Source organism: Lissotriton helveticus, chromosome 8, assembly GCF_964261635.1.
Source record: "Lissotriton helveticus chromosome 8, aLisHel1.1, whole genome shotgun sequence".
NCBI lineage: Eukaryota > Metazoa > Chordata > Amphibia > Caudata > Salamandridae > Lissotriton > Lissotriton helveticus.
Window position 1 is genome coordinate 1,524,206,393 of NC_136069.1, and position 22,617 is coordinate 1,524,229,009.

Sequence of the window (22,617 nt, forward strand, 5' to 3'; positions counted from 1 at the left end):
TGAACACACACTAAGAACTTTGTCATTTTAGACTAATCCCAACTACAGAGTACTTGCTCAGTGATGTATCTACACCTTCTTGGGAAAGAATGCCTGCCTATTATTGCAGTATTATATTTCTACCTATATTTTGAACATCTGTAGTGCACAGATTGCTACCTCATTTATGAAAGAATGTCTGCCTATTATTGTAGTATTATACCTCTACCTGTATTTTGAACATTTGTAATGCACAGATTGCTACCTCATATACCTTTTAGTGCAGTATTATACTTCTACCTGTATTTTGAACTCTGGTAATGCACAGACTACTACCTCAGATACCTTGGTTGCTAACCAATGTCATTTCTGATTTTTGATTTTTGATTCATGTACACTACTGTCTTTATCTGTGTTCTGCTCTTATATTCGATCAGCAGTATACTTGAACTTATATTCTGCACTATTCTGCACATTTCCGCAACCTGCACCCATCCCCGCTTTCCTCTCCTGTTATGCACCGATTGCTATCTCATATATCGCATACTTCTTCTGTATTCTGCACTATTCTACACAGTTCTGCAACCTGCATCTATTCTCACTCTTCTCTCCTGTAATGCACCGATTGCTACCTCATATATGTCTGGCTGCTCTCTAGGGTCTCTTCTACCTGTATTTTGAACATTTGTAATACACAGATTGCTACCTCATATTTTTTGATTGCTCTCTAGTGTCACTCCTACCTGTATTTTGAACATTGGTAATGCACAGATTGCTACCTCATATTTCTTGGTTGCCAATTAATGTCACTTTGATTTGTGATTTTTGATTCATGTAAATTGCTGTTTGCATTTGTATCCTGCCCTTATATACTATCAGTTTTATACCTACACTTACACCTTGTACTTTGGTTGCTAATTAATGTCACTTTGATTTGTGATTTTTGATTCATGTAAATTGCTGTTTGCATTTGTATCCTGCCCTTATATACTATCAGTATTATACCTACACTTACACCTTGTACTTTGTAATTTACCGTATGTATTTGCTCTACTGCACACTCTTATATCCTGGTTATGCTGGTTGATCACTAGTGCCACTTTTGTAATTTATAACTTATTACTGTGTAACCTACTGTATACATTTGTTTTTCTGCACATGTGTACCACTATAGTGTATTAGTGCATTCCCCCACACCCACCTAATCCATCACCGCAACATGGATCCGATCGGCAATCACACATATAAAATCAACTACCCACCATCACTCACCAAAAAAGCCGCCAAACGCTTTAAACACAACTTCCTTGGGTCACACCCTGAGACCCCCTTTGCTGACACCTACTTCTCACCGGTCAATGGATCTCTGAACACTGATATCATCTTCCACACCACACGCAGAGCTCAATTGAGAAAAGCGTTCCTCACCCTACTCACCGTCTCCTCCACCAGAAAATCCGCTCACAGCCTAACTCTCTCCATCACACCATCCCAAGTCTTTCCAGGCAGAGCCACCATCACTATTTACAATAACGGGATTGTCCTATCACAAGCCACAGACAGGAACCTGGAACTACTAGACAACTTGTTCCCCACTTTCAAAGAACACCTCTCCAATTCACGGACCAACACGCATATCTCCTCCAGTCCCACCAACCATGACCTCACAGCTACATAGTCCTCAATCAGGGGCACACCTACCACCCCTGACCTCCCATCCCCCACCCACAACCCCACTCTCCCAATTTAGTACTCAAGCACAGACACAGATCTCTCCCCCTCATACACCACTCACACCCCTGCCCCTTCTACCAACTCACGGACCTCCACACATACCTTCCCCACGCCTATCACACCTACAGCAGGCATTAACACCCCGCTCACCGCTGACAGCACAGCTCCCACCCATAACACACCTAACTTAGTCCAGCACCAGAATAACACGCACTCCGACAAATCCCCCTCCTTATCCCCCCCATTCTCAGTCCCCATTACCCTCTAACCAACTACGCAGAACATACCTCCTCTCTTAATTTAACTCCCCCTCCCCTCAACAGGATCATCTCCAATCCCGCTTCCCCTCCTACTCGCAGCCCCCATTATCCTCCCTACACCCCCACCACGGCTATCGGTCTCCCAGCCTACACCTTGACCCCCCCGCCTACCACCAATGCCCTCACTCATACCACCAACCTTCCCCCTACCTCATCCACACCCCTCCCGCCCAAAACCTCTCGCCTCCCTAACTCCATCCCGCACACCAACACAACGCAGACCTGCTCGAACACCAGCCCTCTCTCCCACCTGCACACGAATTCCTTTGTCAGCCAATCACCCCTGACTGCCACCCCCACCTCCACCACCTACCCCACGATGGACTACATCATGGCCACCCTCACTCAGATCAAAGAAGACATACACTCCATCAAAGAACTACTCTCTACACACCCCATACACCCCTCACCCACCTCCACCTTCCCTCCCAACTTGTCCCCTACTCCGCCGGCTGCCTCCCTCACTCAACACGCCCCACGCCCTTACAACCTAGCGCATTACCAGCAGCGCTCCTCTCGCAGCGCGACCTTGCCAGCAGCTATTTCAGATTTTAAAACTCCAGTTTTTGGTCATTTGTTAAATTGCTAGTTTTAGCTTTTCCCTTGCTTTTAAAAACTGCCGGCCACGCATACCTGCATCTCTGCCTCCTCTCCCGCACTTTAATTGGCTATATCACCGCACTTTGCGGGTCCTGAGCCCACGTCTCGTTGGCGGCCATCTTTGTTTGGGGGGTAGTTTGCACGCTCTAGTCCTCTCTCTAGGAGGCGAGCAGTGCATAAATTACAGCCATGCCTACGCGCAGCGGTGACGCGCTGCGGGGACGCCAGACTGACGCCGGAGTTACGCCAGAGTTCAGCCCGTCTGCGCCCGTCCGCGCTGAGGACGGGCTGCTGGCCGGGCTGGACCTGGTTTCTACACCCTTGTTACCTGGTAAGACAATTAGGCGCTATGCTCCATCTACGCTTCTGGCTCTCAGACCACCCGCCTGCCCTTGTTTATATTGTTTCACACCGCTAGGGCTATTACAGTCTCGCTGCTGTATGGCTTGTTCTTCCTCCTTCCATCTTTTTGTTTCCTGCCCTATTAGTTTCTGTCCTTCCTCTCCAATGCCCACTATTTCGTACAAAAATGGTTTTTTATTAAATGTGCGTTCGCTAATTAAACATAACTTAGCCTTCCACGACTTCGTTGATGATAGACAGCCGGACTGGGTCTTCATTACAGAGACCTGGGCTACTGACTCCTCCGGTCATGACCTTCTCTTAGCTATCCCAGAGGGCTACTCTCTACATAGGCTCGATAGACCTAAACGTAGAGGAGGAGGTATTGCCATTCTTTTTAAATCCTCCTTTCAATGTACGGTTAACCCACTTTCCTCGCCCCAAGATTGTTTTGAAGCCTTATACTTTTGTATTACATGTGCTCCATCGGTCTCTTTCACGGGGATATTGATTTACAGGCCGCCTGGTCATAGAGCTAACTTTGCCGCGGAAATACTGAGAATTCTCGAACCTTACTTTGGAAAGCCCTGCCTCACTATTTTGGGCGACCTCAATTTCCATCTTGATGAGGCCGACTCTAAGGATACCCTATCATTAGTCGAATCTCTTGGAGCATGTGACCTTGCTCAGCTTGTTACCAGCCCTACTCATACGGCAGGTCACATCCTTGACGGGGTATTTTCTAACGATCTGAGACTTTCCAGCGGCTCACCTCTGCCGTTGGTCTGTACAGATCATTTTGCAGTTCCTCTTCATTTAGCCTTCTCCACTTCTTCTTCCACTAAGAAGGGGATTACCCCTTTTGTTTCTAGAAGAAATTTTAGAAATCTTACGGATGAGGCCCTTGCCCCTCTTGTTCCCTCACCTGAGGCTCTCCTCCCAAAAGACGCGGACGAAGCAGCCCAAGATCTGAAGGATTCCATCACTAATGCTGTAGAAAAACTTGCTCCAGCATCCCTGCAATATGTAGCCCGACGTAAACCATCAGCACCATGGTTTTCAGACCATCTTAGATTATTAAGACAGGGTTGCAGAAGCAGTGAGAGGAGGTGGAGGAAATCCTGGGATCCTATGGACCGGGAAGCCCATAAGTCTGCTCTACGGGAGTATAAGCAGAAAGTGATAAAGGAGAAGCAGGAATACTTTTCCAATCTTACTAGCTCACTCACTTCCTCTAGGGAGCTTTTTAAAATTGCGGACTCGCTATGCTCCCTCCAACTTCCAGATCCCGTAGTCAGTTCTCAACGTCTCTGTGACGACATTGCAGACTTTTTTCACAAAAAAATTTCTGACATTCATACTTCTTTAGAAGTACAACGTCTCTCTTTGGGCGAAAATATCCCCTCAGGCATAAGCTCTCTTGAGTCATTGGACATAGCTCCTTCTAGCCTTCTCTCGGACTTTCCATCTCTGTCTCTGGAAGGACTGAATTTTCTTCTTGATAAGATGAAATCCTCCTCTCCATTGGACCCATTGCCTCTTAAAAAGCTAAAAGAGTGTAGGAGTAGTCTCCTTCCCTCCTTGCTTGAGGTGATGAATAAGGCGATTGCCCAAGGCTCTTTTCCATTGGTATGGAAGAAGGCCATTGTGAAGCCGCTCCTCAAGAAGCCTTCACTCGACCCCGGCCTCCTGAAAAATTTTAGACCCATCTCCCTGCTCCCCGCACCTGCGAAAATTCTGGAAGCACATTTGAATCGCCATCTATCTTCTTTTCTTGAGGCTTCTGAGTATCTAGACACCACCCAACATGGATTCCGAAAACATCACAGCACAGAATCTGCTCTCACCTTTGTAGTCGATAACATCCGACGCAAAGTTGATGCTGGACAAACTACTGTTCTAGTGCTATTGGACCTCACGGCCGCATTTGACACCTTGTCTCCTGCCATTTTAACATCTCGGCTTAGGGAGGCAGGTGTCACTGGTTCGGCCCTGAGCCTCCTCGACTCCTTTCTCCTTGATAGGGAACAGAGAGTGATGCTTGGTAACCACCTCTCCCCAGCGAAGTCTTTGCAATGTGGGGTGCCACAGGGGTCGGCACTAAGTCCGACCCTGTTCAACATCTACGTGGCCCCCCTTGCTAGGCTTGTAAGATCGCAGGGGATGGAGGTGGTATCATACGCCGATGACACCCAGATTATGATGTCACTTACTCAGTCCTCTGTCATAACATCTGCCTCTAGCTTCAGGTCCTGTATGCAACATGTTGCAGACTGGATGGTTATCAACTCCCTGAAGCTAAATGGCGACAAGACTGAGGTCTTGGTCTTTGGGAAGGACAAAGATGTCTGGTCGAGTGAGTGGTGGCCTTCCTCTCTTGGCACCTGCCCCACCCCCTCTCAATCTGCCAGAAATCTGGGTGTGGTGTTTGATACTTCACTCTCGATGTCTCTTCAGGTGAATCGGACTGTTGCAACCTGTTGGGGCGTGATCAGGACGCTCAACAGAATTTGCAGCTATCTGTCTCTTCAAGCACGTAAGCAGATTGCAGTCGCCCTTGTTGGTTCCAGGTTAGATTATTGCAACTCTCTCTACATGGAGTCCAACAAGGGCCTTATACATCGGCTGCAAATCGTGCAGAATGCTGCTGCACGTTTTGTCCTAGACCTTTCTAGGACTTCTTCTGCTACTACTGCGAAGAGAGACCTACATTGGCTGCCTATTCAGCACAGAATTTATTTTAAAATTCTGTGTCTGACCAACAGAGCTCTCGAGGATGGACCTAAAGGTGCTATCCGTTCTCTGCTTACTCGCTACCATCCTACAAGGTGTCTTCGTTCTTCGGGACTATTTCAGCTTGTTGTTCCTCGCTTTAAGCTCACCAGATGGGGAGCCAGGGCCTTTTCTGTCACTGCCCCCCAGCTCTGGAACATCCTGCCTATGGAGATCAAGACTCTACCCTCTCTAGCGCTGTTTAAAAAGGCCTTAAAAACGTGGTGCTTTTCAAGGGCCTACACAGGCTGAATCGCAGGGTGACTGCTATGAGCTGGCTTTGGAATTAGGCGCCTTGACGCCCATTGGGCTAAGTTTGCGCAAGATAAGACCCCTTTTATTATTATTATTATTATTACACCGGGCGTCAATCCCTGCTCATAGGCGCAGTAACTGCCCTCGTCCCCCGCATCGCCCCTGCAACCCCTCACACAACTACACCTCCCCGCCCAACTTGTCCCCCACCATTCCGACTAACTCTCTCACTCAGCTATCCCCCAATCTGACCTCAATCCCAGCTCGTAATCGCAACAACCACCCGCGTCGCACCCACAACTCTTCTTCTGACCTCGACACACTCACCCTTCTCCGCTCCTATGACCCAGCCCCCCAAATTCACACAACCACCCCACACCTCAACATTCCCACGATACACTCAAATCCCCTTAGACCACCCACACTAAACAGCAGATTCTCCATCCCCAATAACCTTAGAAAAGTCCCTCTCTCTCTAGAACCATCTACCACCCTCAACACACCCCGTCTCAAATGCACTCTTCTCAACTGCAGATCAGCCAAGAAACATTCCGCAGCCATTGCTGACCTCCTCTTATCGCGTGACCTTGACCTAATCATCCTGACTGAAACCTGGCTAACTGAATCTTCGACACCTATAATGGACATCTTGGTTCCTCCCAACTACCACATTATCAGGCTCGACAGAACAGGCAAAATAGGTGGTGGAATCGCATGCATCTACAGGAACAATCTCTCTGTTCAGAAAGTCAATTCCACCTCCCTACCATCCCCAACATCCTGGGAATACATCTACCTCGACATTATTAGTGAGGGCAAACCGATATGCTCTCTTCACAGCATTTACCACCCACCCAGGGACAACTTCACCTTTTCCCAACAAATCATGGATTTGATCTCAACCAATTCCGGACGGCAACTCACCCAAATATACCTTGGTGACTTCAACCTCCACTGGAACGATCGCAACGACGCAGTGGTAAATAGTCTTAAAAATTTCCTTGATGCCCTTAACCTCACCCAAATATGCACCAGCCCGACCCACGAGAAAGGCTCTACCCTCGACCTGATCATCTCCAAAGAGGACTCTATCCAACTCGAGTCCATCCAACCCTGTGACTGGTCAGATCATCATATTGTCACATTCTTTATCAATGAAAAAGTCAAAGTTAACCCGGCTCAACTCTCCAAGCCCAAAGTCTGGAAAAGAGACTCAAAAAAGCTCAACCCAGGCTCTTTGCCCCCTAACAGTTGCAATCTCCTACTCCCACCGACAGGCGCTACGGACGTCCAAACTCTGACTGACCACTATCTCAACGCTATGACCTCTATAATTAATGAGGCTGCACCTATGGAGCTGAAAAGAGTCTCTACTAAAATCTCCAAACCATGGTACGACGGGAGTCTCAATGAGGATAGACGAGACATGCGAATGGCAGAGCGTACCTGGAGATCAGCTCCCTCTGCAATGCACCTAAAAGATCTGAAGAAAAAGAGAAACGCCTACTTCAGGAAAATAAAACGCTCAAAATCAGACTTCTTCAGCCTCCAACTCGACCAAGCAAAAAACTGCCCGAGAAAACTGTTTGAGCTAATCAACTCACAATCCAAGGAGCAACCCCAACCACTCAACACTAGGCGTGAGGCACCCTCCTGTGAAGACTTCGCTGCTTTCTTTATCCAAAAAACTGACAAAATAAAAAGCGATCTCCTCATTGACGCAAGCCTCTACTCCAAACCCCAATGCCTAGCACCCACTGAACCAAAAAACAATGCTACATGGTCAACCTTCGGCACATACTCGGAAGAAGAAATTGGCAAACTGCTCAGCACCCTAAAACCATCCAATCACCTCATGGACCCCCTCCCTGCCTCCGCAGTAAAAGACTTTACCCCTTTGCTTCTCCCTCTCTGGACTAAAATTATCAACAGCTCTCTCCAACAAGGAAGCATACCTGACTCCCTCAAAGTTGGTCAGGTCACACCTCTACTAAAGAAACCTACAGCCGACCCCTCTGATCTCAACAATTACCGTCCCATCACCAATATTCCCACTCTCGCCAAACTGCTGGAAAAATGCGCACAACTACAATTGATTAAACACATTGAGCGATTTGATCTCCTCAACCCTCACCAGTCAGGCTTCCGAGCAGGACACAGCACAGAAACTGCTATGACTCACATAATTGATGACGCACTTCAAATGCTAGACCAAAACGACACCTGCCTCCTCATCCTTCTTGATCTCTCTTCAGCATTCGACACCGTTAAACATGAGAATCTACTAGAACTACTAAACACAAGAATGGGTTTATCTGGAACTGTTCTTAAGTGGTTCACTTCCTTTCTTCACAACAGGTCGCAGAAATTCAAGAGTAACAACCTGATGTCCTCGCCAATACCTGTAACGCTAGGCGTCCCCCAAGGATCCTCTCTATCCCCAACTTTGTTCAACCTAGTCATGGAACCTCTCACCACCTTGCTACAAGCATCCAATGTACACTTTCACATGTACGCCAATGACACCCAACTTTACCTCAAATTACAATCCCCCAATGACATCTTGCTCCTGAACTCAACGATCAGATGCACCCAATCCTGGCTTGCCGATAATCACCTCAAACTCAATGCCCTGAAAACAGAGTTCCTTCTGATCTCACCTCCAGCGAAGATATCCACCACTCAAATGTGGCTTAAACTCCTAACCGCACTCAATGTCCAACCCACCATCGTGGACTCAGCAAGATCTTTAGGCATAACACTCGACACCAATCTCAACATGCAGCAACATATCAGCAAGGCAACAAAGGGAGCGAACTTCCAGATCAATACTCTGAGGAAACTTAAACCCTACCTCCCAGCCAAAGACTTCCAAACCGCAGTACAAGCGCTAGTCATCCCACGAATTGAATACGGCAGCACCGCCCTCTGCGGACTCCCCCTAACTACAACCGCACCACTAAGAGCTTCTCTGAATGCTGCAGCGAGACTCATCACTGGGTCAAAAAAGCACTCCCATATTACACCTGACTTGAAATCCCTGAATTGGCTGCCTTTTGAAGCCAGAATACATCTGAAAATCGCCTGCATGACACACAAGGCGGTACACCTAAACTCACCCGGCTACCTCGCTCAGAAACTGACGATCTCTGGGGGAATTAGAAACACGAGAGGCACAAACAATCTTCTGCTGAAACCTCGAAGATTCCGGAAGGAAAAAACATACAAGCGCTCCTTCTCAGGAATGGCGCCTAGGATTTGGAACTCACTCCCTCCCGAAACCAGGCTTATCTCTTCCACTACACTCTTTAAAAAAGAAGTAATAGCTATCCTCATGGCTAAATACACTTGAACTATTATCTTGAACTCTGTTAACACCCTGCACCGATCTGTACTACATGTTTGACCCATTTACTTATTTGTATGAGTTGTCTTATTACTCACGTGATGGGCTTTGCAGCCACCGATTTGTACTGTGTGATCTATTGATTTATTTGTTTGACAATGTTCCCTAATGTACCCCTCTATGTAAAGCGCTCTGATATCTGCGAAGATCTTGTTCGCGCTATATAAAACTTTGAAAATAAAATAAAATAAATAAATAAATAAATAAAAAATAAATAAATAAGGAATCTCAATTTAGAGATTCCTTAAATTGCGATTTTTGCATTTGGGATGATGCATCCCAAATGCAAAAATACCGGGAGCAAAGGTGCTGATTCAGAGAATCTGCCCATTTGCTCCCGGTATTTACTTTGATGCATCTGCCACCGAATCAGTAAATTTACCGAATCGGTAAATACAGATGTAGGTGGCACTTCAAACAGTGCCACAGGCCATTACCGATTCGTTATTTACCATGTAATACTATTGCATGGTAAATAACGAATTCCAGTGTACATGCACATCTGTGCATGTACACCTGTGCCATGTGACACACATAGATGCCCTTAGGGCATGTATGTGTGCCACATGGCACACAAGCCAGAAACAGGGGTGCAACAGGGTGTCAAAGTGACACCCTGTCCCCCTTGGCAATTCGGTAATTTTACCGATTCGGTAATTACCGAATCGGTATTTGCCATTGATTCCTATGGGCTTCAAGCCCCATAGGAATCAGTGACAAATACCGATTCGGTAATTACAGAATCGGTAACTACCGAATCCTACCAATTCTGTATTTTTTACAGAATAATTACCTACATTAGATTTACATTAGGAATTCGTTATTTACCACCAAATAGTATTTGGTGGTAAATAACGAATCGGTAAGGGCCTGTGGCATTGATTACAGTGCCACCTACATGTAGATTTACCGATTCGGTAAATATAGCGATTCGGTATTTGACCAAATCTGTAAATTTACAGAATCGGTAAATATACCGATTTGTCACATTTTCAGGCGCCTAAATCTCCATCTGCAAATACCGGTTGGTAACGGCCGAAATCGGCCGTTACCGACTGGTATTTGCCTTCCTACATCTGGCCCTTAGTGTCTAAGAACTGGTCTAGTTACTGTAGGGGAACAGGGCACATGCACCTGTACCCTCACCACTGGTATAGTGCACCCAGCTAGAGGGGTGACTGACCTATGCCAGGGCACTAGGTTGTAGGCATGGCACACAGGGATGCGTGCCATGTCGACTCTTCACTTTCTTCTGCCCCAGAACACAGTGTGTGTGTGTGTGTGTGTGTGTGTAGGTGTGTGTGTGTAGGTGTGTGTGTAGGTGTGTGTGTGTGTAGGTGTGTGTGTGTGTAGGTGAGTGTGTGTGTAGGTGAGTGTGTAGGTGTGTGTGAAGGTGTGAAGGTACAGGGCCTCTAAGGGTAGCACAATAAGTACTGCAGCCCTTAAAGGCCTTCCCTGGCCACAGTGCTCTTGGTACCTATGGTACCGTACCATTTACAAGGGACTAACAAGTGGCCAAAGAGTGCCAATTGGGTTTTGTCTTAATGCAGTTTAAGGGAAAGAACATAGGCCCTGTGTACAGCCAAGGAGACGATGTGAGGCCTCTGCCCCGTAGTTAGCCTGACACAAGAATCGTGAGACTGTCTGCTAGGAGGGCACGGCGGCAGCCTCCGGTACTTGGACTTTAACCTTCGTGAGCGTTCTACCAGAAAGCGGAGTGCCGCACTCACAGAGCCTTGTTGTCCTGCAGCCATGGATGGGACAGCAGGTCAGGCTCCCATCTAGTGTTAAACGGAGTGCTCCCAATGCATGACTTCAGGGGTTACTTACAGCGTGGCGAGAAATACCCCAGATCTTTTATAACACAGTAAGTGGTGCAGTCAATATCCGAATCTGTTTCTCTAAGGTTATACCCCAGAGTTGCTAATACTCCATAAGGTGGCTCGCTAGGATGGCAAAGTGACAGCTTAACTAACCAGGCGCCCCTTCGCGGGGAGTCCTGCACCACATCAACTGCGCCACGGCGGTAGGGTCCGCTGCAGCTGTTCTGCTGGCCTTACACCATCAGACAGGAGGAGAACTGGACGATATGGAAGCATATTTTTTAATCCTGCCTGCGGACCCATACTGTGCCTGGAGGTCACCACGACCGTGGCCCTCTCAGACTTCCACCAACTACATGCACAGGGACACGTTACTCCTACTACAGTGAGGCCGCTTGGTGGATCAGGTTGTTTGTCCGGCTGCCCTAGTGGCTGGAACTACGCCGCTTCGCACAATTGATTTCGCCAAGCCCCCCTCACCCAACCTCACACTTAAAGTCATGGTAGATCACCACACGGAACCCCTGTTAGCTAATCATAACTGGCACATGGAGCGAGGCTTCTGGCTGCTGGACTGTGGGCTCTCAGTTACCTCGGCAACCCTCAGAACTATCCTATAGCCTAAGAGGTGGGAGCATTGAATTTGCGAAGAGGTATTACTCCCTGAGTGGTGCCGTAGTCCTACACGAGTGAAGCCATGGAAAAGTACAAGCCACAGAGAGGATCGCAGCAGACCAAAAATGACCAATATACAGAGCAGGGCGCACCCTCACTGATGGACTTGCCACAGGAGCCCCTGCTAAATACAGATACGCAATGGCCGGACCCAACCGCAGCTCAAATCCTTGAAGCCATTGAGGTCTTGAGCGCAGTAGAGCAAGCAAAAATAGAAGCTGTCTCCCTGGATCTGGGCCTGTTAAGAGTGGACCACTGGGCAATGGCGGAGCACTCCATAGGTACAGAGCACACCGTCACTGCCTTGCAGGCTGAAGTATAGACACTGAAAACTGCATTCTCAGACCTGTCAGCGTAGACTGCAGTTCTAGAGTGCAGAGCGACACTCTAGGACAGTGGTCCCCAAACTTTTTTAGGTGGGGGCCACATCAACTTTCCTTTCTGTGATGAGGGGCCGGGGTCGGTCTTATAACAGGAAATGATATGGGCCAAAAGTGACAACCAGTATCATTGTGGAGATTATAATGACATTTTTTGCAGTTGCCCTTCGCTTGGCCTTGGCGCCACCTGTTGCAAAAAGTAAAAGTAATAGAATAGATAGAAAGTCTTCTCGTGTTTATTTTAACTACCACAGATAATCCTTGAAATAGATTAGATTCGCAAATAAAACCACAAGCTGATAATAATTTTTGTGGCAAACAGTGAAATAACATTAATACAGAATAATTGTAATAAACAGGCTGACTTTAGGGTGGTCCTGGAAGCATGCAGGCCCTTCAGGAATGGCAGATATATCAGTGTGAGCTGTGGGCTTGCTTCTGACTGGTGAGGAGATTGATGTCAGGTTCCATTCTAGTTACAGCCAGTCTCAGAGACTGATGCAGGTGTTCATCTGAGAGTCTTGATCTTGTCGGATTTTTTATCAGCTTCATGCGTGAAAACGTTTGCTCACAGATATATGTGCTCCCAAAAACTGTTGACATCTTCATAGCGTGCTTTCTGATGTTGGGGTAGGTCTCGTTTGGGAGGGAAGCATAGTACTCTATGAGACAGTTTGGATTGAATGCGTCTTTCAGCACATCACAGGTCTGCAACTCAGCCAGTTCAAATTGAAGAGAAGGCAGGGTGTCATTAATGTCGGCAGTAAAAGGGTTCTGGAATATGCGAATTTCTTTAACATGGGCATGAAGCTCACGGAACCGCATACTGAACTCCGCTCTCAGCATTTCCAGTGCGTCCTTGCACTTCTTGGTTGGAAACGGGACCGCTGGCTCCTCAGCTGAGAGGCTCTGAGTAGAAGGGAGATGGGTGAAGTCTTGTTTTTGCACTTGTCCAACAAGCAGCGCCATTTTAACCTCAAATGCTTTGATGTGGGAATACATGTCACTGATTAATTTTCCCTTGCCTTGGAGCTGTAAATTGAGGCCGTTTAAAATTTCTGTGACATCTGTTAAAAAGGCAAGGTCCATTTCCATTCTATGTCGGTCAGCTCTGGGACAGTTTTTCCCTTTGTCAGGAGAAAGGTGTTGATTTCGGGCAGCAGCTCGTAGAAGCGCTTCAAAACTCTACCCCAGCTTAACCATCTGACTTCCGCGTGGTAAAGCACGTCTCCATGGGCAGACTCCAGCTCGGATAGAAAAGCTTGGAACTGCCTGTGTTTTAGTCCGTTTGCTCTGATAAAGTTTATGCAAGACACAACCACCTTCATGACAGATTCCCACTTCAGAACTTTGCAGCACAGTGCTTGCTGGTGAATCAGGCAGTGGACTTGTAGTGGGGGGGTGAGACCTCGTTCCTCCATTTATTTTTTTATGCGCCCCACTAGCCTCTGCGACGCACCAACCATACTCGGAGCACCGTCCGTTGTGATGCTAGCCAGCTTAGCCCAGTCCAAATCCAACTCTTCCATCGTTTGGTGTACTTTACCAAAAATATCCTCTCCTGTCGTAGTACCTGTGAGACTTTGTAGAGCTGCCAGCTCCTCGGACACTTCAAAAGTTGAACTAACTCCCCGAATAAAAATCAGCAGTTGTGCTGTGTCCTGCACGTCATTGCTCTCATCCATTGCCAATGCAAAACACTCAAAATCTTTAGCTTTGTCTTTCAGCTGGATATGTACATTATGCCCCATTTCTTCAATTCGCCTGGTAACTGTAGATGCGGACAGACTCACTGCGTTCAGGGCATCTTTCTTGTCCGGACACACCTCCTCCGCGACAGCGTTCAAGCACTTCTTAATAAACTCCCCATCACTGAACGACTTTCCACAGCTTGCAATCAGTTTAGCTACCTTGAAGCTGGCCCAAACGGATGACAGGTTCGCCTGTGTTTGGCGTAGCATTGTACTCTGCTGGGCGGCAAATCCTTTTTGTAGCTTAGCCACCTTGTCTCTCCTCACTTGGCCCAGCAAGCTAGCATACTGCCCTCCATGGCGGGTTTCATAGTGTTGGCGGATATTAAATTCTTTAAACACCGCCACAGTCTCTTCGCAGATTAAACAAACTGCCTTTTCCTTGCACTGGACAAAAAAAATAGTCATCTGTCCACTGCTGTTTAAAAACTCTGCACTCTGAATCTATTTTCCGTTTCCCCAACAGTTTCGACATTTTGTTGTCTGTCTTTCTTCCGTTCTTCTTGGGCTCGTAGGGGAAATAAGGGATAGACTTGTGTCAAGTGATCACAAACTCACTCTTTCTAATAATTGATTCTAAATGGAAAGACCACTCCACACTATCGCCTCACACCTGTCTGGCATGGATACAATTCACCACAGGCAGACAACTCCATGACCGCATTTCTAAACAATCAACTCGAGCAAAAAAGGTAGCCTTTTGTCCAAGCTAGTATATTCAGAATACACATCCATGGTATCTGACAACACCTTCCCCTGTCCCACATCCCCTTCCTCCTTGACACTGCAGCACCCCCCCCCCCCCCCCCCGCTCACTCCCTCTCCTCTGCCCCTATCTTTTCAGACAATCGCAATTGTGGTAAGGTAAACATAGTAAGTAAATGCAGGGAAATACAGTGATTTTATTTTAAAAACACTATCTCACATACTTTTAACAAATTGGGGGAAACAACAGCAGCCCTTGTAAATTTATGCTGGCTTCACACCGCACACACTTGTGTCGTAGGTGTCACTTTTCTCTTGTAACACACTATTTGCTACCTCTTGTTTGCTTTCGATACTTGCACAAGTGCCACCTTTGCCTAAGTAACGTTTGTTCTTGTGTCCTCCATTTATTGCAGTATTATAACTCTACTCTACTACTTGTACTTTGTACCCAGCATTCTGTTTCCTCAATTCAAGGTGATTTTGAAAGACCGGTAATTGATGACTAAATACATTTCTTGAAAGCTAGGAGCGTTTTGTGAATGCCAGTGAGCATTTTCCTGTGAGGATTTCATCTGCCCCCAGCTAATCTACACAAGTCCACCAAACAGAAGTTTGAACATATGCATTGCCCATTGTGAAGCGCTCTGACACCTTTGCTTCGGGTAAAGTCCGCGCTGTATAAACAAGGCACAATAAGAAAAGTCTCCATGGACCCCCTCCCCCCCAGCTCATCTACACAAGTCCACCAAACAGAAGTTTGAACATATGCATTGCCCATTGTGAAGCGCTCTGACACCTTTGCTGCCTTCGGGTAAACTCCGCGCTATATAAAAAACGCACAATAATAATGGACCCCCCCATCTAATCTACACAAGTCGACCAAACAGAAGTTTGAACATATCTGCATTTCCCATTGTGAAGCGCTCTGACACCTTTGCTGCCTTCGGGTAAACTCCGCGCTATATAAAAAACGTACAATAATAATGGACCCCCCCCCAGCTAATCTACACAAGTCCACCAAACAGAAGTTTGAACATATCTGCATTGCCCATTGTGAAGCGCTCTGACACCTTTGCTGCCCTCGGGTAAACTCCGCGCTATATAAAACAACGCACCATAATAAAAAGTCTCCATGGACCCCCCCCCCCCCAGTTAATCTACACAAGTCCACCAAACAGAAGTTTGAACATATCTGCATTGCCCATTGTGAAGCGCTCTGACACCTTTGCTGCCTTCGGGTAAACTCCGCGCTATATAAAAAACGCACCATAATAAAAAGTCTCCATGGACCCCCCCAGCCTCCATGGACCTCTCATTCTGTGGACCCACTGCTGCCCGCTCCATCCACGGTCCCACTCACCGGCTCACAAGGCTCCCGCGCGCCCCCGGTCTCCGCTCCCGGTCTCCGCGCCTGTCCCGGACACCGGACTCTTCCCGCGCACCCTCCACGCCTCCACGCACAAATACGCGTGACGCAAGACGCGCGCGTACGCCGTCCAGTTAAGTCACAGGCAGGCTTCGATCTGCGCATGTGTCAGAGGCAATCAGGTACAACAGAGCGTAGGAATAATAACTCAATAACCCTAGGTGGATCTGGACGCACCAGGAGGGACACTCCATTTCATTAGACGGGCCGGATTTGGCCCGGGGGCCGTAGTTTGGGGACCCTTGCTCTAAACCAAACCAAACATGACAGAAAAACTCCGGTGGGTCACGAACCGACTAGGATATACGGACGATGCACCCAGGGGACGGGGGATATACCAGTTACACTTCTACACATATGGTTTTTAGTAGATTGGACCGATTCATACTCTTGGGTGAGGCCTCCGTGATGGCATTGCGCACACAGGTGCTGGAACGATACCTCCCAGACAACGGTTTTGTTCTCCTGGAATGGGGGCATCAGTGCCAAGGCCCCAGAGTTCCACTGTGGCGACTACAGACACACCCTAAGATTACACATTTTGAGGGGAAATAGGGAGGTGATGAGAACCTACCTCAACAATAACTGGGGATCCACTAGTAGGAGGGGGACACATTGGGAAACCTTAAAGGTTGTGATAGGTGGGGAATGCTGCACAAGAGTAAGTGGACTGAGGCGACAGTTGGAGAGAGACCTGACTCAGGCGGAAAACACTCCAGCTGGATTGCAGGAAGCAGAACCTGGCGGGCATACACGGTAATAGTCACTGCTACATGCCCAACATAGAGTGGGAGAAATATGGGACAGATTAGACTGTATGGTCCGACGTGAGTACCGTCAATTACTTCACCAGGAGGGGGACAAATCAAGTAGCATGCTGGCATGGTTGCTTAAGCGTGAGGCGCACCCCAACCCTCCCCAAATCATTCTCACACTGCATCAACAGGATGGTGGTCCCATATTTACACAACATGGTATTAACTCCCTGTTACATGCTCACCTATCCTCGGTATACAAAGAGGAGACAGGGGTGGCCCCAGAATTCCTGGATCATTTCTTGGATGATCTCACACACCGAGCCTCACCGATAGCCAATGTGAGAACTTAATGCAGAGATACGACAGGAGGACCTGAAGGAAAGAGGGCTGACATGGCCCGCTGTAAGTCCCTGGCCCTGATTGTCTAACAGTGGAGTACTTCCAGACTTACGTAGATCACCTGCTCCCTCGTCTTCTGGAGACCTTGAAGGAAGCAAGGGGGAGGGACACCGACCGCCATCAATGAGAGAGGCCCAGATTGCAATGCTCCCTAAACTGGGTAGGGACCAATGCATGCTGGGCTCATATCGGCCGTTATCGATGTTGGGTGTAGATACAAAAATACTGGCTAAAGCACTCGCAATGCGTCTGAGTAGGGTTGTTACACAGCTGGTCCATACGGCTCAGTGCAGCACACATACAAATATACGATGGTTATCACACGTCTTGCAGGCCACGGCGAATATGGACATCTGTGCTGCCTCTGGTTTTAGACATCGAGAAGGCCTTTGATACCTTACGATGGGAATACCTCTGGGAGGTACTGATCAGAATGGGTCTCGGCCAGGAATATATATTTCCTGGGTATGCCTTCTGTATAACCTACCTACTGATAGGGTACGCAAATGTGGGGTGATTTATGACATTTTCTCTATCGAACGGGCCATAAGACAAGGCTACCAGTTATCCCCACTCTTATTCTCCCTGGCTATAGAGCCTCTGGTGATCCGACTACGAAGGGCGTGATTCTTTGGGGCATCAAGGTGAGTGGCCGTGTGCATGTTGTATCCTTATATGCGTATGTTGCCTTGCTATAGCTAGCTCACCCAGAGGAGGCAATGCCCATTCTTCTGGTAATCTTGTCGGTTTTTAGCACAGTGTCAGGACTAAAAGTCAATAATCAGAAGTCAGTCCTATTCCTTCTCGCTACATTAGTAAGTACAGGAGTGGTTGACCTCCCCGCAGCGGAGTTCTGATGTCAGCGCGATCATTTCTGCTATCTAGGAATCCAGGTGTCGCACTCAGCCGATATCTAATATGCATTGAACATGGGGGCAGTAATCACAGGTTTACAGTCATCCATTAGTTTCTGGAATTGCCTCCCTCTTTCTCTCATGGGTCGAGTGTCTCTGGTCTGGATTGCGCTCCTACCATGCTGCCTGTACGCTCTGCAGAATTCCATCTGCGATATCACCAGATCTATCTTCGAGACCATTAATAGCCTCCTACCATGGTTCGATCGGAATGGAAAGCGCACGAGGGTAAAATTGGAGATTCTGAAAGTGGATATGGAATGGGGGCTGGGCCTCCCAGACCTACATCTTTACTATCTTGCTGCTCTTCTCTAATATGCAGCGCACTGGTGCGCGGAGGGCACCAATGTAGAGAAGGTCTACATGGCAGATTGGGGACGGGCGAACAGTCTGCCAGGATGTGTTATGATGAGATCTCAGACACCAGCGTAGTATCTTTTTTGTGGTTTTTCAGGTTGCTGGAACCTGGAAATGTGCAGTCACATTGGTGCTTCGGACGGCCCCATATGTACAAATGCTACCATTGCATGGCTGCGCAGGTTTTGCCATATACGAACCGTGATTGACTTGACGGGGTAGTTTGAGGGTGGGTGCTTTTTAACGGGTGATTTATATTGTAATACATCCTTTCTCTTGTGGGGCCAAACCGGCTGCAATCATCCACATGATGTGGGATTGCCTCTGCTTCAGCCCTACTGGTCAGGAGAGCTGGAGACACTGCGAGAGGTAACAGGCCTTCGGTTCAAGGAAACAACTTGGGACTGGTGCTTGCTATGCGCAGCACAGCGATAAACTGGACACAGTCCGTGACCCCTAGACTTCCCAGACAGACAACCGATATGTGTGATTGGGGAGCGACCAATGAGCGACATCTGCGAATTGTCCGTACACACGAGAATGCCGAACAAGATTTAGAGACATGGGGATTATTGCTGGAGAAGCTGCGGACCCTCGGCACACGGCTGAAGGAGCCGACACCCTCTCACAAACTGGTATCCCCTGCATACAGACAGGGGGTGGTGAGGGAACATGGGAGTTTTAGGTGTTTTGGGTGACAAGGAAGTCTGATTGGGTATTGCGAGGCGAGGAGATCTGTGGTTGTACTTTGATGTTGAGCAGATCTTCCCTCCGGCCTAGGATGCCACCCAGCTACACACTGCAGGAGATACATAGGGGCAAGGCCTCGGTACTGCACTACCAATTACACTAAAGATCAATCAGAGGGGGAGTTGTGAATGGATATAGCCATAAAATCACAGCTGTCCCTGTTGTTAGAAAATATATGAGAAGTACTGCTCTGTCAACTGCTGCTATGTTCTCTCTTTCCTCTTTTTAATGGTTAAGTGTTTATTGATAACTGTATCGCTGTTACTTATTTACCTAAAAATAGGGATGTGCAGCTCTTTTAGCATTTTGACTGTAATACATGCTCTAGCAAGCACTTGCCACATGTTTGCAACTACATTGGTGTACAGTATATATGCTGTATATGCTTGTACTGTATACTGCTGCTGTGTATCCGAAAATAAAAACAAGTTAAAAAAAAAATACTAAATTTGCTTGGCTTCAGCAGAGCAGTTTAAATATTTGTTTACCACATAACCTTTTTGTTACTTATTTGACAATTGCATATATGCATACTGTGATATTTTTGTATGGCTTATACCTAGAGACATTTACATTTGTAGAATGTCTCACAAATAAAATAAACTTCATTATTTTGTGTGCTTCAATGGACAAATATAATTGAATTATAACTTCATCCTTTGGTATAGGGTGTGATTAATCGATAAATGATATATAATATTGTATAAACTTGTATAAACTTCCTTTTGGAACTTTTTTTTATTTTTAGATTTAAAATGTATAAATTGTAAAATGAATTATTCTGATTTATTGATGTTAATATGTTCTTCTTTTTAAACTAAGGTCTGTATACTTTTGTGATTCTATCATTTTGAATCGAATAAAGTTTATGAATCGAATCGACAAATGTCATTTTTGGTATGTTTTAAATTCTCAGAATTGAGTTTGACCTTAGTCCAGAAGGTAGGAGCATGTTATTACATTTTTGCTCTATTAAAACTAGTTTAAACAGGCAATAGGCAACAGCACATTTGAAACATATTGGAATGCACAAATAGCAATTGATCTAACCTCCGAGACATATTGCCTCTCTAAATGTCTTTGTTCATGTTGTACAGCATTTATCAATAACAAAAGGAGAAAGAAAATGCATGATTAAGAAGCTACCGTAATGAAAGTGACTCTTTATTTTAATTTTTTTAATGAAAAAAAATAGCACTACTGCGTTGGGGCAACGGAGGAGCGATTGGGGGCAGGAGGCAATGGAGTGTAGGCTGGAGAAGGGAAAAGCAGCATCCAAATGAGAGCAACAGTTGGGATGAGGGAGCACACCTGCTAAAGTAATGCAGAGCACGTGGGAGGGAGGGAGACAAAATGAAGCTTGGAGAGGGAAGGACATGGATGCTAAAGTACAACATGGAGTGCGGTCGGAGAGTCACACGAGGGAGACATCTCAAACACATGCACTCTCATTGAGTGCCTAAGCAAAAATAAAAAAATTAGTTCCCTAAAAGTGAGCGTTGGACACACAAGAAGCTATGGTCCAGGGGAGGGACAAAGATATGATGGACAAACCAAAACATTGAATAAGAAGCTAGCAAATAAGTAACAATAATGCCAACCATTGATAATCAGTGGGCAGGTTTTAAGCACACTGTATGTTCTTGCTAAGCGAACAGTAGGTCATTTTCAGTCAGACAGCTATGACCTAAAAAGATCTATGAAAACTGCTAGTTTTGAAAGTGTAATAACTTACTATCCTTGCAGGTAGTCCTTAAGTTATTGGCATTACACTGTTTGGTTACTTGCGTGATTCATTTTTATTTATCTTTTTCAGATTCTGTTATGCGATTCTTGCGATAGTGGATATCACACCGCCTGCCTTCGACCCCCTCTGATGATCATCCCTGATGGAGAGTGGTACTGCCCACCTTGTCAGCATGTATGATAAGGCTTTATTATTGTCATTATTGTCATTAATCTTGCTAAGTTATGTTAAATAACATTTATTAAGTGTACATTCACCTGAAGATCTCTGTAGAGTACTAAATTGGAAGATTATGCTGCATACTGAGGACAGCAGTAAATACAGTTGGTAGGCTTGTTGAAAGAACCATGTCTTTAGGTTTTTCAGTACATTTACTATGTTAGTGTGCAAATGTAATGGCAAAGGTAGAGAGTTCCAGATTAATGGAGCCTATACAGAGGAGCTGCATCCATCTATACATTCCTTACAGTATTTTAGAACAGTAAGTACGTTTTAGGATGAAGAGCAAAGCTCCCGAGCTGGAGTGTATTTTTTTATCCTATAGATTAAAAATTGGGGACCCTCGCCATTGAATGACAAAAATAATGCAACACACTTTAAATTTGATTCCTTGTTCCAGTGGGAGCCAATTAAGTCCCTCAGCAAGGAGGTTACATGACAACTTCCAGGCAGTTTAGAAAACAATCTTGATGCTTGATTCTGTAATCTGTGAAGTATTTTTGATATGTATGGAATTGACATAGTCAGGCCATGAAGTGACTAAGCCATTACTACTGTGATTGAGTCATCCTGCGTTAGGAACCTGGATATCATTTTTGCTCTTTCTCAGCTGAAGAAAACATGTGGAGATCACGGTCTATGATGAAACCTAGAGTTTTTAGGACCGACGGCTGGCTTGCCAGCTGGAAGTCGGAGAATTAATGTTTTTCAGTGGGTGCTTTAAACCCGCCTCTCTCCTCGTCTCTCCTCCATTGGCTGGCTTCCTAAATGGAGGCCAGCCATTGGAGGAGAGAGGCGTCCCTCGAAAGAAGCTCTGTCTCTTTCGGATTCGGGGGCGTACATTTTGCTGTTCTTTCGCCAGTGACGTCATCCGTCACTCAAAACAACAAATACACGCCCCCGAATCCGAAAATGGTCGGAAGCTTGCGGCCGCCATTTTTGTTGTTGTTGTTGTTGTGCTTAGCTGTGGGACGCGGCGCTCCTGGCCCCTGTGCTCGCATTCCTCTGCTCTCTGGGGCCGCAGGGGCTGCGGCCTTGAGCCCTTCCCGATACAGTAAGTGCAGCCTGAGCCAATCATGAATCACCGACTTGCAGGGGGCCGGGATTAAATCCGGTTGTGCTGGTACTTTATTCTCGTCACGTCCGGCTGCCAGCGCCAGGAACAGGAAGTAGTTGTCGGCGGGGGATCTCATAGTGAGCGTGCAGGCTGGCTGCCGGCTCACTCTCACAGCCTCTCTCATCATTGCGGCACCACCAGGCCTGGCCGGCCGGCCCGGCCGCAGGGGGGGTCCCGACCGTCCG

The 22,617-nt window shown here is 46.8% G+C and overlaps 1 protein-coding gene across 1 annotated transcript in view; it reads left to right on the plus strand.

Moving 5' to 3' along the window:
• The window catches only part of RSF1 (remodeling and spacing factor 1), a 713,574-nt gene that overhangs the window by 281,893 nt on the left and 409,064 nt on the right, over positions 1-22,617 (plus strand). The window contains exon 8 of the mRNA XM_078658500.1: positions 21,166-21,270. Coding sequence (XP_078514626.1) covers positions 21,166-21,270 — 105 coding nt within the window. The remainder of the gene's footprint in view (positions 1-21,165; positions 21,271-22,617) is intronic.